This window comes from Elephantulus edwardii, unplaced genomic scaffold (assembly GCF_000299155.1).
Source record: "Elephantulus edwardii isolate Elephantulus edwardi_28Jun2011 unplaced genomic scaffold, EleEdw1.0 scaffold00124, whole genome shotgun sequence".
Classification (NCBI taxonomy): Eukaryota; Metazoa; Chordata; class Mammalia; order Macroscelidea; family Macroscelididae; genus Elephantulus; species Elephantulus edwardii.
Window position 1 is genome coordinate 3,200,417 of NW_006399874.1, and position 16,282 is coordinate 3,216,698.

A 16,282-nucleotide genomic window follows, 5' to 3' on the forward strand; every position below is an offset into this window, starting at 1 on the left:
GAGGCAGTAGTTTACATAAGAGGCATGTGCTCATCTTTCTCCCCAGTTGTGATTGATGGATCCAAACCATATGCTTTTAGGTTTTCTGTACAACTACTTACCTCTAGGCCTCCAGAGCTCTCTACTTGAATATGTTGTTGATTTTTGTTATGTGCTGTTGAGTTGCTTGCAGCTCATAGCGACCCTATGTACAATAGCTCTAAACTCTGATCTGTCCTGTGCCAATTGCAATGTTGCCAATACACCCACCCCAATTACCCCACTCACTTAATCAATCCACCTCATAGAGAGTCTTCCCCTCCTGTGCTGTCTCTCCACCCTCCCAAGCATGATATCCCTCTGCAAGGACTAGTCCCTCCTTGCAACATGTCCAAAGTATGTCAGATGAAGCCTCAGAATCCTTGCCTCCAAGGAGCAGCCTGGTTTAACCCTCTCCAGGATGAACCTGTTTGTTTTCTTAGCAGTCCATGGCACATGCATTACTCTTCTCCAGCACCACAGCTCAAAGGCATAAATTCTCCTTCTATCCTTCCTAGTCATTGTCCAACTCTCTGATGCATAACAAGTGATTGCAAAGACCATGGCCTTTATCAGGTGCACCTTAGTCTCCAGAGTGACACTATTGCTCTTCAGTACTTTCGAGAGGTCCCTAACAGCAGACTTTCTCATCGCAATACATCTTTTAATTTCCTGGCTACTGGTGCCAAGAGTGTTGACTGTGGAGCCAAGCAAACTAAAGCTGTGTACAATCTCAGTCTTTCCACCATCCATCCTGGTGCTGCCAGTTGGCCCAGTGGTGAGAATCTTTGTCTTCTTGATATGAAAGCACATTAATTTAACTCTTCTTTTTTAATTTTTCAGCTAAAAAATCTACTGTCCCTCTATCCTTATCTATTACAGAAGTGAATGACAATTTAGTCCTTCAGATTTTTACCCTTATAGTCATTCACTTTTCTGTTTTCACTCTCACTTCCACTTTCAGTCAATTTGGAAGTCCTTTCGGTCCAAAGATATCCATCTATCATCTAACCATTTCTCTCCATTGATGCTGCTACTTTACTGGTCCTGACCACTATGAGGGAGCCCTGGTCACCTGGTGACGAGAAGCTGTACTGCAATCCCAAAGGCATGTGATTCGAGGCCACCAGCTGCTCCATGGGAGAAGGATGTGTAGCCTCCATCCATGCAATAGAAAACCCACTAGAAGCTCAGCTATTGGTTGTTTCTGACTATGATACACAGCAGCAACAAAAACAACAATAACAACAACAAGAAGCCACTATTACCTCCAACTTGAATTGCTCTACTAGTTTCACCATGTGTCCCTGTTTTTTGCCCTTTCCCCACTATTAAGGTTTGTTTGCAACCCAGAATAATACATTTAAATCATAAACAGAACATATTGCTAACTCAAGTTGTAGTAGGTGTAAATGCAGTACTCTTTGGGAAGTGGGAAAGGAAGAGTGAAACCACCACCAAAGGTTTTAGATCATCATCAAGGCATTGAAGTCATGACTTACCCTTCCCTTTCCTCTGAGCAGCCTTGTTCCTCATCTTTATTAAACATGTCACACATACTCTGCTTTGAACTGCTTTGAACACTTCTAAAGATAAGGTCATTGATAATATCCTTAATTTCTTTCAAGTTTTAACTCAAAGCACACCATCTCAGAGAACTTCCTTGGAACTCCACTAGCCTCTTCTCCATCTCTAGGCACTAATAATTCCCTTTATGCCACTTTATTTCCCCCCAATAAATTTAGTCTTTTGTACCTCACTATGAAGCTGGGGGGGGGGAATGAAAGCAAGTCTTATTGTTGTTGTTGTTGTTGTTGTTGTATTGTTGTTGTCAAGTGTCACTGAGTTGTAGACAACTCATAGCAACCTATATCGAGGTCCTGCCCCGATATATCGAAACAGTTCTTCCGAGAGAAGGGACGAGGATTAAATGAAGACGCAGAGAGCCTCCTCATTGATCACGAATCCCTCTCTTTATTATCCCTGAAAAAGCTTATATAGGTTTCCGAAAAACACACCTGCAGGGGTAATCACATTATCCCATTTAGGTTTCTGAAACACACCTGCAGGGGTAATCACATTACCTCATTTAGGTTTCCATTCGAGATGGCTCTAGCCAAGATGGAATCAGTTCTTGTTTTACAAATGTAGTTCTAGTCTTGCCTTGCAAGTTAGCCAGGCCCCTGACAAACCTATGAGTGAAAGACCTGAACACTTGTATAACTTTCATCGTTTCTCCAAGTTCATGGAGTTTCTAGAGGCAAGCTATTTCAGAAGTGGATACCACTCCTGCTTCCAAGCTTGTTTTAATTGGGGAGCGCCACCAAACACTGTCCATCTTGGGTAACCATTAGCACATTTGACACATCAGTGTCACAGTGTTCAGAATCACAGTGACCATAAATTACTTCTGTAGAGCAAATGGGCAGACCAGTGCTATACCACAACAAGAACCAAAATGTGACCTTGAGTTTATCCACCTGAATTTAAAAATAATCTTATGACTAAGTTTGAGGCATTTAGCACCAGTGATTGAAGATCAGATGAACTGTGGGATAACATGAATTATATTATCCATGAAGAAAACTAAAGGTAATGACAAAGAGGAGAAAGAAAAAATCAAAATGGATAACATAAGAGACTCTAGAAATTGCAGTACAACATCAAGAAGCAGAAACAAAAGAAAGAGATACTGAAGTAAAGGAGCAGAACATATTTCAAAGGGCAGCTCGAAGACAAAGCAAACTATTATAACAGAATTTGCAGAGACCTAGTCTTGGAGAATTAAAAAAGAAGGGCTCCCTTGGCATTTCTCAAGGTGAAAGAACTTAAAAACAATTGGGGAGGAGAAGGCCATACTTAGAGATGCCATCAGGAAAATCTTGAATGATCCAAGAAGCATTAAAAGAATATGGAGGGAATACACAAAGTCACTGTACCAAAAAATAATTGGCTGAATAATTAATACTGAAATATTTCAGGAAGTACTATATGATGAAGAAGAAATGGTGATGAAGGAAGAAGTTGAAGCTACATTGATGGTGTTGGCAAAATATAAGGTCTCAGGAACTGATGTGATACCAGTTGACATGTTTCATATAACAGATGCAGCCCTAAATTTGCTCACCAGTCTATGCCAGGAAAATTGGAGGACAGCCGTTGGGCCTGCTAACTGGAAGAGGTCCATATTTTGCCCCATTCCCAAGAAAGGGGAACCAACAGAATGTGGAAGTTATTGAACAATATCATTAATATCATTTGTAAGCAAAATATACTGAAGATCATCCAAAACCACTTACAACAGTACATTGACAGAGAACTACCAGAAGTTCAAGCTTAATTTAGAGAAGGCCGTGGTACCAGGGATATCACTGCTAATGTCAGATGGGTCCTAGCTTAAAGAAAAGAATACACATTGATGTTGGGGGGAGACTGAAAAAGATGGGATACATAATGTATACTGCATTGAAACAGATGAGGAAGAAAAATGTTTAAAAGGAAGGGATATGTGATTAGGTATTGTTGTCATGACAGGAGTCTTGTACATTTTCATTAAAATTAATTTTTTAAAAATGGAAAAAGAAGAGAATACAATTTGTGTTATTAAATATGTACAAAAGTGTGTATCATAACAAATTATTACTAACATTGAGAAGAATTAGAATCCTAGAATACTTAATTGTGCTCATGTTAAACCGAGACCAAAAGTCTGTTGTCTAAACAGCACAAGAGAACGCTTATGTGGTTTAAAATTCAGAAAGATATAATCAGGATTGTATCCCTCTTCATACCTATTCAGTCTTAATGCCAAGCAAATCATTTGAAAATCTGAGTTTTTTGAAGAAGAATGTGGTAGTTATATCAGAGGAAGACTCACCAACATCTTGTGTTATGTAGATGACACAACCTTGCTTGATGAAAATGAAGATAACTTAAAAATCTTGAATACTGCAGCCTTTAATATGGACTATACCTCAACATCAAGAAGATAAAATTCTTCAGCACTGGACCAGTAGATAGGATAGATGGAGAAAAGACTGAGGTTGTCAATAATTTCATCTTAGATCCACAATCAACACAGAAGTTAGAAGATGATTATTGTATTTGTGTGTGTGTATCTGTGTGCATGTGTGTATGCATGCTTGACACAACATGGATTAAAACACAGATCATTATTTAAAATATGGTTTTATTATACATGAATCCACAATCAATGCTAATGGTAACAGCATTCAGGAGATCCTGAGTTGTATTGCATTGGACAAGTCTGCTGTCGGGGATAATATAATGTTGAAGACTAAAGTGTCCCTGATTCAGACCATTATCTTTTTAATGACTTGCTATGCATCTGAGAACTGCACAGTGAACACAGATGACAGAAGAATTGATGCCTTTGAGTTTTGGTGTTGGATGAGATTAAATATTAATGACAAAAGAACAGACATGTCTTGGGTAAAGTCCAGCCAGAAAGCTCCTGGAAGTAAGGATAGCAAATCATCTCACATACTTAGGGCATGTTGCTAGGCAAAGCTATTTCTTAGAAAGGAAAATCATGTTTGGAAAGGTGGAGAGTCATCAAAGGAACAGAAGACCCTCAGAGAGATGGATTGACACAGTAACTGCAGTAATGGTCTCAAGTGTGTCAGAGTTGATTAGGATGGCACAGGAACAGGAAAGGGTTCTAATCTGTTGTTTGTAGGGTTGCTATGAGTCATACTCAACTCAATGACACGCAAAAACACCAAAGACATTTCATGGAGCAAGTTTGCTGTCAGAGACCTCTCTAAATTACTGAGGAGCAATTATATCAGTTTGAAGCCTAAGAGGCACTTGCCTGATTGAGGCCATGGCCTTTTTAAATACTTACTATGCATCTGAAAGCTGGACGGTGAATAGGTTGACCAGAAGAGGTTATGCCTTTGAGCCAGTATTAGAAAAAGCACTGAATATCCCATGGACTGCCAAAAGAACAAACAGATAAGGCTTGGAGAAAGTGGAGCCAGAGTGCTCTTTGGAGCCAAAGGTTACACAACTCCATTTCACAGACTTTAGGCTTATTATGAGGTGAGACTATTCCTTGGAGAGAGAGATCAGACTTGGAAAGGTGGAGGGTCAGCAAAAGAGAAGAAGACCCTAAAACAGAAGTACTGACACAGTTTCTGCTGCAAAGGCCTCAAATATGTGAGAAATAATGAAGATGGCAAAGGATAGGACAGGGTTCAGATCTGTTTTTCATAGGGTCATTTTTAGTTGTACTCAACTCAACACGTCATTTATTATACATACTGGTTATTTTTTCATTAGATGGTATCTTTCTCCATTAGTCAATAAACACTCCAAGAGCAAAAACTAGTAATATTTTCGTTTGCCATGTAATTGTTTTACTTTGGGTTTTTCTCTTTTTAAGTAAATGTTTTGTTTTTGTGCCAGAATTATTTCACTCTCGTTCCTTTTCAGAGTTACTATCTGTTTGCAACAGTATTTGCAGGCTCTGTTTTAGGATCCTGCTTTTCAAGACATGTCTCTTCACTTGCATCTTAATCATATGACATTCTTATTTCCATTCCACCCCACCACCCCACACACTGTTTGGATTTCCCCCACCCCCTTTTCCCTTTTTCTTTTCATTCTTTCTTATTTTGTATGTTAAGCTAATTCTAGGTACTTGTTTTTCATATCCTGATCTTGAAATCTCAATCTGTGACTGCTATCTTGATGCTCCTTAGTTTCTTTGCTTTTTTTTCTATTTCTAAAATTAATTTTCTTTGTACCAGTCCTCTATGAATTTCATTTTTAATCAATAGTTACAAAAATCCTATTTTATACCTGGAAATATTTTTCCAAGGGGGAAAATGTCATTGGTTTTTACTGTCTCATCTCTACCCTACAAGGAGCTTTGATGTTGTTGCTGTATGCTGTCAAGCAACCCTATGTACAACATCTCTGACCCCTGCTCTATCTTGAGCCAATTTCATTGTCTTTGACACACCTACTCCCCTTACCCCAGTCACTGAGTCAGTCCGTCTCATAGAGAGTCTTCCGCTCTTGCACTGTCCCTCAAACCTTTCAAGCATAATGTCCCTCTCCAAGGACTTGTCCCTCCTGGCCACATATCCAAAGTATGTGAGGATGGGACTTCAAAATCCTTACCTCGAATGAGCAGTCTGGTTTCACCCTCTCTAAGACTGACCTGTTTCTTCTCTTAGCAGTCTATGGTATATTCAGTACTCATCTGCAGCACCACAACTTAAAGGCATTTATTCTTCTTCTATCTCCATACCTTTTCAACCTATATGGAGAACAGATTATCCGGGAGGCTGGGCTCTATGAGGAGAAATGTGGGGTCAAGATTGGTGGACGATTTATCAACAACCTGCGTTATGCGGATGACACAACCCTGCTTGCTGAAACTGAAGAGGACCTGAAGCGCCTGCTGCAGAGTGTCAAGGACTGCAGCCTACAATATGGATTGAGGCTCAATGTCAAGAAGACAAAGATTCTCACCACTGGACCAATTGGCAGCATCAGGATGGATGGTAAAGAGATTGAGATTGTACACAGCTTTAGTTTGCTTGGCTCCACAGTCAGTCTTGGCACCAGCAGCCAGGAAATTAAAAGATGCATTGCCATGGGAAAGTCTGCTGTTAGGGATCTCTCCAAAGTACTGAAGAGCAATGGTGTCTCTCTGGAGACTAAGGTGCATCTGATACAGGCTATGGTCTTCACAATCACTTCTTATGCATCAGAGAGTTGGACAATGACCCAGGAGGATAGAAGGAGAATTGATGCCTTTGAGCTGTGGTGCTGGAGAAGAGTACTGAGAATACCATGGACTGCTAGGAAAACAAACAGATTTGTCCTGGAAAAGGTTAAACTGGGTGGCTCCTTGGAGGCAAGGATTCTGAGGCTCCATCTAACATACTTTGGACATGTTGTGAGGAGAGACCGGTCCTTAGAGAGGGACATCATGCTTGGGAGGGTGGAGGGACGGCGCAGGAGAGGAAGGCCCTCTATGAGGTGGATTGATTCAGTGACTGGGGTAATTGGGATGGGAGTGTCAGAGACAGTGCGATTGGCACAGGAGAGAGCGGAGTTTAGGGCTGTTGTACATAGGGTCGCTATGAGTCGCAAGCGACTCGACGGCACATAACAACAACAATAACAACTATCATCCTTAGTCATTTTCCAACTCTCTGATGCCTAGCAAGTAATTACAAAGACCATGGCCTAGATCAGGTGCACCTTAGACTCCAGACTGACACCATTGCTCTTTAGTACTCTGGATAGGTCCCTGAAAGCACATTTTCCCAATGCAATTCATCTTTTGATTTCCTGGCTGTTGGTACCAAGAATACTGATTTTGGAGCCAAGCAAGCTGAAACTGTGTTAACTGTTAAGTCTCAATCTCTTCTCCATCCATCTCTCATGATGCTGCCAGTTGGCGCAGTGGTGAGACTATTTGTTTTCTTGATGTTGAGCTTCAAACTAGAATTCACCAGTTACTCAACATTTTATTGAAATGCAGATTCCCTTCAATATAATTTAATTTTCAACTGAAAATTACATCGTTTTATATTACCCTTTAAATTTATTCATGTCCTCAATTTTGAAAATCTACACAAATATTTCTGTGTATATTTATGTATTTATAATTATGCGTAATTGTTATTTATGTTATTTATTTTGTCTAATTTTTACTAATGGTAAGCAAGGCAATTTATAACTTTGTGACTTTTGGTTATTTAAAATTTTTTCTCATTCTTTAACAGGTCATTGCTTTAGTAATGGACATATTTACAGATGTGGACATATTCAAGGAAATAGTTGAAGCATCAACTCGAGGCATATCTGTATACATTCTACTTGATGAGTCAAATTTTATTCACTTCCTAAATATGACTGAAAAACAAGGTTGTCAAGTTCAACGTCTCAGGGTAAGGATTCCATGTCTTTTTTTGCCCCCTTTCAGGTTACTGAGTTTCTTTGTCATCTCAGCCAAATTAAGTTATGCTAAAGTGTATTATGGCAAAATAAAATAGAAAAACAGTAATGTTTAAGGTGAACTTGAAAACTCATACTCACTGCCATTGTATCAGAACTAACTCATAACTCCCCCTCCAGCTGGTTTTTGGAGGTAGTAAATCACATGGGAGGAGTTTGGCAATATTCCTCCCTCAGAACCACAATGGAAATACTGGAGAGACAGCACCTTTGAGTTAGCAGTGCAACTCCCTGTGGAATATGCCTCCAGAACGCCCTTTTATATAACTTAAAAATAAAATAACGTGGCGAGCTCTGGTGGCCTAGTGGCAAGAAGCTGCACTGCAATCCCAGAGCTGATCGGTTCAGATCCACCAGATTCTCTGCTGGAGAAGAAGGAACAATCTCCTGTACCAGTCAGATCCAATTTGATGGTACACACACAGAAAATAATAAAAATTTTAAAAAATAAAATAAAATAACACACAAAAACTCCACTAAAGTCTAACCAAAAACATTTTCATGCATGCTTTACAAAAGTCTTTTAATACTTTGATAGTAGTTATAATTAATGCTTCAGTTTCCAAACTTGAAATCCTGGATTCACCTGATTGATTCAGCAAGTGGTACTTATCCAAATTATTAGGCTTAAGGTTTTTTCAGCTACATTTGACTTTTCTAGGCAAGAATAGATTTTCTTGCTATTTTAACATCATGCTGCTATACTCCAGAATATTTCTTTCTTTTTTAAAAAATGTGATAAAATAAATATTAAGAAATGGTTGCCATTTCAACATTTTTTCCCATCATCAGCTCATCATCAGCTGTGGGAGAAAGATAGGCACTCTCCTCCCATGCAATTTACTGCCTCTGAAAAGTCACTAGAGGGTCAGCTAGTGGATTGATTCCAAGCTGATAGTACATAACTACAACTTCAACAGCATAGATTATGTTCATCATGGTGTGCCACTATCACCATTGAGGAAAGACTTTTGTTTTGAAGGATTTTCATTGATTTATGGAAACAATCTCAATGGCATAGTACTATCTCTTACTTAAATTATGTTGTTTTTGTTGTTGTTATTGTTATTATTAAGTGTCACCGAGGCATAGATGACCAGACTGATGCTATGAACGAAAGACCTGAACACTTGAATAACTTTCATCATTTCTTCAAGCTCATAAAATTTCCAGAGGCAAGATATTTTGGAAGTGGATGCCACTCCTGCTTCCAAGTTTGTTTTAATTTGAGAGCCCCACCAAACACTTGTTCACCATGGGTACTATTATCACATTTGACACATCAGTGTCACAGTGATTAGCATCACAGCAACCACGAGTTACCTCTGTACAGCAAATGGATTCCAGATCTTTACTGGTGAATAAATGCGTTTTTAAATAGGAGGCCAAATACAATCAACTCACAGCCAAACGCCAGTAAACAATGCCCCAGAGTCTCACCAAACCAGAAATCAAAACTTATTTTTTTAAATTTTATTTTATAAATCAAAACTTCTATAGAGTCAGACTGCTTCAGAATACTCCCCACCTATTTTAATGTATTATTTTCCTGGAATATTTTCTTTTTCAGACATATTCGAGATTTGCTTTTCACTTTTTTTGTGTTTTATATTTTAAACATGTACTTCAAACATATTTATGGTATTAAGATTTTATGTTGACATATATTTTACTTTTAAAAATTTCTAGTCATCATTTTACTTTTTATGTATCATTCATTTTAGAATATCCGAGTGCGGACTGTAAAAGGCCAAGATTATCTTTCAAAAACAGGAGCAAAATTCTATGGAAAATTGGAACAGAAGTTCTTGTTAATAGACTGCCAGAAAGTTATGTATGGTTCTTACAGGTAAAAAATCACTGTTTTCTCATTCATCTAAATAATTTGTTTTAGCAAAAGATAGTAATGTTACCTCATTTCATTAATAGGGAACTCTGGTGGCTTATTGTTGTTGTTGGGTACCATCAAGTCGAGTACAACTCATAACAACTCTATTAACAACAGATCTGAACCCTGTCCTATTTTGTAGCATCCTCATCAACTCTGACACACATGAGGCCATTGCTGCAGTCATTGTGTCAGTCTCTTTTGTTGAGGGTCTCTATTTCACTGACACTCCACCTTTCCCAGCAAAATGTAATTTTCCAAGGAGGAACCTCTCCTAGCAACATTCCCAAAGTATGTGAGATGAAGCTTTGTCAACCTTGCCTCCTAAGGAGCATTCTGGTTTCACTTTCTCTAGGATATATCTGTTCTTTTGTCAGTCCATGGGTTGGTCAGTACTCTTCTCCAACACTGTATCTCAAAGACATCAATCAGTTCCTCTTCTATCATCTTTATTCACTGTCCAGCATTCAGATGCATAGCACGTGATTGACAAGGCTACGGCCTGAATCAGGGGCACCTTATGCTTCAAACTGACAGAATTCAAAATTCTTGTTCCTCAGTAATTTGGAGAGGCCCCTGACAGCAGACTTGCCCAGAGCAATACAGCTCCTCATTTCCTGACTGCTGGTATCCAAGAGTGTTGATGATGGATATAAGTAAGATGAAATTGTCAGCAACTTCAATCTTTTCTCTGTCTGTCATGCTGTTGCTTATCAGTAGAGGTGAGGATTTTGTCTTCTCGATGTTGAGATGCAATCCGTATTGAAGGCTGTCAGAGTTTCAAGTTTTCTCACTTTCGAAAGCAAGATTGAGTCATCTCTATAACTAGACTTGTACTGCTAATACAAAGGTTCGTGGTTTGAATCCACCACCTGCTCTGCAGGAGAAAGATGGGCAATCTCCCTTCATAGGATTTACTGCCTTGGAATACTGCTGGAGAGTCAGGTATGAATCTGTTCCAACTCGATAGTACACAACGGCAACATATAACTCTTTCTTTATGTACTCCTAGACCCAAGTTTTAATTTAGGCTTTGCTTCTAAAGACCTCTTAACACCTTTGGCATAGCAATTTCTTGGGTGTTAGTTCTTTGTCCAGCAAATGAAGGTGATGATATCTATCCAAGGGTCCTTACAGCTGTTTAATAAAACTTCCTTTGTATAAACAGTAACGAGTGTAAATTTAATGGCAGTTATTCTTTAATGTAGAACTTTTTTACTACTGCAAAGAACCAGTGGAGTGGGCTTTTCTTATTTTTAAGCTATTTTAAAAATTGCTATTTAATAGCCATTATTTGGCTATTTATTAAGAAGATGATATCATATCACTGTAAAAGACAAAAGAAATGAAAACATAGCTATTGCCAAGTTTCTCCTTCGAGGCTAGGATTTTGAAGCTCCATCTAACATACTTTGGGCTTGTGGCTAGGAGGGACCAATCCTTGGAGAAGGAGATCATGCTTGGATGGGTAGAGGGACAGTGCAGAAGACAAGATCCCGGATGAGATGGATTGACACAGTTATTGGAGCAATGGGGGTAGGTGTGTCAGAGTCAGTGAGACTGACTCAGGATAGGACAGGCTTCCAAGCTGTTGTACATAGGGTCTCTCTGAGTCACAGCTGACTCAACAGCACATGACAAAAGCAACAATATTGCCTTTATCAATTCTTACTCCTGCAGAGTGGATTCTAACCACGTGCCTTTTGTATTGCAGTGCTTTGCTGCATTCACCATGTCAATCCAGTTTGTTCCTGTCTTTCATTAACTGGCCACCTTTACAAGCATAATACCCTTTTCTAAGGATTGTCCTCTCCTAGCAACATGTCCAAAGTATGAGAGACAAAGTATTGTCATTCTCGTCTCCAAGGAGCACTCTGCCTGCACCTTTTCAAAGGTGTGCCTGTTTGTTCTTTTATCAGTCCATGGGATATTCAGTACTCTTCTCCAACACCACAGCTCAAAGGCATCGATTCAAGGATGTTGATTGTGGATCCAAGTAAAGTGAAACTATTGCATTTTAATCCTTTCTCCATTTATCATGATATTGCCTGTTGGCCTAGTGGTAAGGGTGTTTGTTTTCTTGATGTTAACATGTAATCCATATTGAAGGCTATAGTCTTTGACCTCATGCAACAAGCACTCTGTTCATTTGCAGCAAGAAGAGTTGTGCCATTTGTATAACATAGATTGCTGATGAGTCTTCTTCTAATCCTAATGCCATTATCTTCTTCATAGTGTCCAGCTTCATAAATTATTTGCTCAGAATACAGAATAGATAGGGAGAAAGTATTCAACCCTAACTTACACCCTTTCTGATTTTAAACCATGCAGTCTTCCCCTGTTCCATTTGGACAACATCTTCTTGGTCTAGGTGTAGATTTCTTAGAAGCACAATTAAGTCTCCTGGGATACTCATTCTTCTCAATATTAGCCATAGTTTTTTGTGACCCACATAGTCAAATAAATGCTTTTGCATAGTTAATAAAACACAGATAGACAATCTTCTGGTATTCTCTGCTTTGAACCAGGATCCATCTGACACCAGCATTGAAATTGATGGTACCATGGCCTCTTCTAAAGCCAGTTTGAACATCTGACAGCTCCATATTTTAGCCATTTTTGGATGATCATCAGCAATTTTTTGCTATCATGTGATATTAATGATATCGTTTGATAATTTCCACATTTTGTTGGAACATCTTTCTTGGGAATGAGAACAAATATGGATGTCTTCTGGTCAATCAGCCAGGCAGCTGTCCTCCAAATTTCCCTGCATAGATCTGTGAGCCTTCCAGGGCTGCATCTATTAACTGAAACATGTCAACTGGTATCCCTTTTATTCCTGGGGCCTTAATTTTTTTTTCCAGTGCCTTGAGCACAGCTTGAACTTCTTCCTTTGTTATCATTACCTCTTATTCATATGATACATTTAAAAATTTTCCAGTGTTGACCAATTCTTTTTGGTTCAGTGATTCAGTGTATATCTTCCATCTTCTTTTAATGCTTCCTGGAGTATTTAAGATTTTGTCCATAGCATCTCTCAATTCAAGGCTTGAATTTACTTTTCAGTTCTTCCAGCATGAGAAATGCGAGCAAGTAGTCATTTGTAATACAAAACAAAACCACACACTAAACATACATTACTAAATAAAAATAAAATAAATAAATAAATAACAACCCACCTTCCTATTGAGTTGATTCCAACTCATGGCACCCCTCTGTGAGGTTTCCAAGGTCATAAACCTTCACAGGAGGAGACTGCCCATTTCTTTCTCCTGCAGAATAGTTAGTTGATCTTCTGCTTTTCCAAGCATGATGTCCTTTTCCAATGACTGGCCTCTCCTTGTACGGTGTCCAAAGTATAGGAGACTAATTTTTACCATCTTTGTTTCCAAGGAGCATCCTGACTGCTTTTCTTCTAAAACAGATATATTTGAGTTTTGACCATTCGTATTCAATAATCTTTGACAACACAGGAGCATTGATTCTTATGCCTAAATACACCATATGACTTAAAAATGTCAATCTTGAATGTGTTTTGTAGAAAAGACACATTAACAGGATAAACTCACCAGAACTCATTGGAGCTGCTAGTACATAGGGGTACAGTGGACTCATTATTAAAGACCTAGAGTCAAAGCCTAGAAAGTTGGGGATCTAAGTAAGTTAATTAATATAAGAGAAGACACTTATTTCTTTATCACTTAGCAAGTCCATGAGAAGGAGGCAGTATGTTGAAATGAATGACCTTGTATAAGATCCTTAACTTGCTTGACTTTAGTTTGCTCAATTATAAGAAAGATAATCATAGAACCTAATACATAGTGTGAAGATTACATGAGCTAATGCTTCTGAACCTCCTAATGTTAGCTATTATCTTGGACTTTAACTGTCATTATCTCCTAATTTTCCCTGTAAGTTCAGGGACTTTTTTTTGAAAATGCTGTTTTGAGATCCAAATGTAAGTTTGTTCAAGTAGAAATTACAACTAGTCCTTTAAATTAGTGTGTCCAGTTATAGTCTATCTGTGTGTTTGTGTGTGTGTATATGTAATTGTTCTGATCTCCTCGGTTTTAGAGTTTTTAATTACAAGTTTAATTAAAATTTAGAGTTCACTTGACTTATTATTTAAATAATAAGTGTTTTTATTTAAATTCATCATAATTTCTTAATTATGTTTTCTGTGTTTATTATTTGACTTTTAAAATGGACCTTCAAGGAGTCTAGGTGTTTAACTGCTAACTTAAAAAAAAGTCAACAGTTCAATCACACCAGTCACTGTGGGAGAAAATGATGAGGCAATCTGCTTTTGTAAAGATTTAACATCTCTTGGGACCCTATAAGCCCATTAACTCTGCCCTACATTCAGAATAGCACGTCAAACCTCTCAGTTGTTCCTCAGAATACAGATGTGGTAGTCTGCTTCCCAAAAGATTTACAGTCTTCGAAACTCTATAGGGCAGTTCCAGTGAGTCCTAGAATCACTGCGGCAGAATCTATTTGGTTGTTTCTCCTTTTTGGTATGCTTATGTGTTGAGGTGACAGTGACTGAACTTCTTAGGGGGAAGTCCAGGGGGAAAACAACCCATCAACATCAATAACCCCTAAACTCATCAGTTTTTCTGTCTGAACTTACTTTACTTACTCACTTGCTGGCTTTTCAGCTAGAGGCAAAATTTCACCTACTACTTAGGAAAGTTTATGTGGAATGTTAAGACTACATATTATAAAAATTTATCAAAGCCTTACCTAACAACCCTGGCTTCTTTATTGCTTTAAGCTCACTGAGACTTTGTACTTCTTAACAAAATGAATGGTTGCCAGCTATTGCCACTTATTTTTCCTGATTAACGATCATGGACCTTTCCTATTACTAACACAATTGTAATGGAATTTGGTAGAGCAATTACAAACCAATTTTCAACAAAAGCAGTTAACATTTCACTTCCTTTGGGCTAAAATTTGCTTAAGTCCCTCCTATTCTAGAATTGCAATTTTCTCCCCTTTTCGTTCATAGGCAAATTATTTTCTAACTCAGAATTCTTTGCCAGAGAGTGTTAAAAACACCCCAAAAAGCTCTGGAATCAATGCCCACTGTAGTAACACTCTTACCATAGGGACACTCACTCACAGGGTACCAGTTTAAAACTCTCTTCATTAGTAACTGTTCCTTGAAAAGAATCTAGAAATGAAATAAAATAAAAATAGGAAACACTAATTATTATGAACTTACCAGGAAAACAAAACAGATTCTTTGGCATCACATAACATTAACAGTGATAAGAGAAAAACTGATGGAGGGAAAAAGTACCCCACACACTTTACAGGTGATCCCATTGCCGTGAAGTTGAACTCTGACTCAGCATTGAATCAATGTGTTGACACATAATATTTTTCAACTTGGTACCCTATTTGAAATTGCTATATGAAAATCAGGGAAATATTAATAAAATATTTTCCCCCAGATATGACTGACATGATTTTATGAATGTCTTTTTTTTTTTTAAATTTTATTATCACTGTGGAGCTAACTTCCAGTTGGGTTTCATGGAGCCTAGTGGCTCTGAGGTCCAAGTGCTAGAAGCTCCTACATTTAGAGCTGTCTACCACAGCTACTTCCCCTTCACATCCCCCTCACCCTTTGACTCACTTCACTTTTGAAACCTCCTAGCTGGGAGGGAAGAGTGTTTGACCCAATTCTTTCCATGGAAACTTATAACTGCTCCTTCCCTCTCTTTTCCAATATGTCACTGTGTAAGTGCATCCTATTTGGAGGAGATAGGCGATAATAAACTTATTTTTTTTAACATGAATGAGTATCTGCACAGATTTCTAAAAAGTGATTCAATGAAGCTATGCAGGGCAAACAATAATTCTTGGATCTTTCTCTATCCACCCCTAGTTTCTAACCTCTATATTCAACTATTTGAGGTGTTTTTTAGTTATTCCCTTTGGTATTTATTTCACTCTGCTAGATAATATATTGTCATTTCTTGTTTTATCAGTTTTAGGTCTTTATCATTTGATAAATAGGTAATTAAGAAAAAACATTTTCTATCCTGCTTCCTTTCCTGTCCTTTGCAGTCTTTTTAATAGAGTACAGGGATATAGGATCATCCAGATTTAAGTAAAACCTTTTAACCTTTTTCAATAAAAAATCTTTGCCTTTTAAGTATCTACCATGTATCAAGCCCTATGCCAGCCACAACCAATTGGAGATACGGTTCTTTTTATTCACTGTCGAGTCAGAACCAACACATAACTGACCATCCAGCAGGATTTCAGTGGCTAACACTTGATCGTTCTAATGCGAAACTTATACTTGGACCAGGAGGCAGTCGTCAGAACAGAGCAAGGGAACACTGCATGGTTCAA

At 38.3% G+C, this 16,282-nt stretch overlaps 1 protein-coding gene across 1 annotated transcript in view; it reads left to right on the forward strand.

Annotated features, from left to right (window-relative positions):
* FAM83B (family with sequence similarity 83, member B) overlaps positions 1–16,282 on the forward strand; it is a 97,310-nt gene that overhangs the window by 76,217 nt on the left and 4,811 nt on the right. Inside the window, exons 2-3 of the mRNA XM_006893136.1 lie at positions 7,788–7,952; positions 9,744–9,868. Of these exons, the coding sequence (XP_006893198.1) occupies positions 7,788–7,952; positions 9,744–9,868 (290 nt within the window). The remainder of the gene's footprint in view (positions 1–7,787; positions 7,953–9,743; positions 9,869–16,282) is intronic.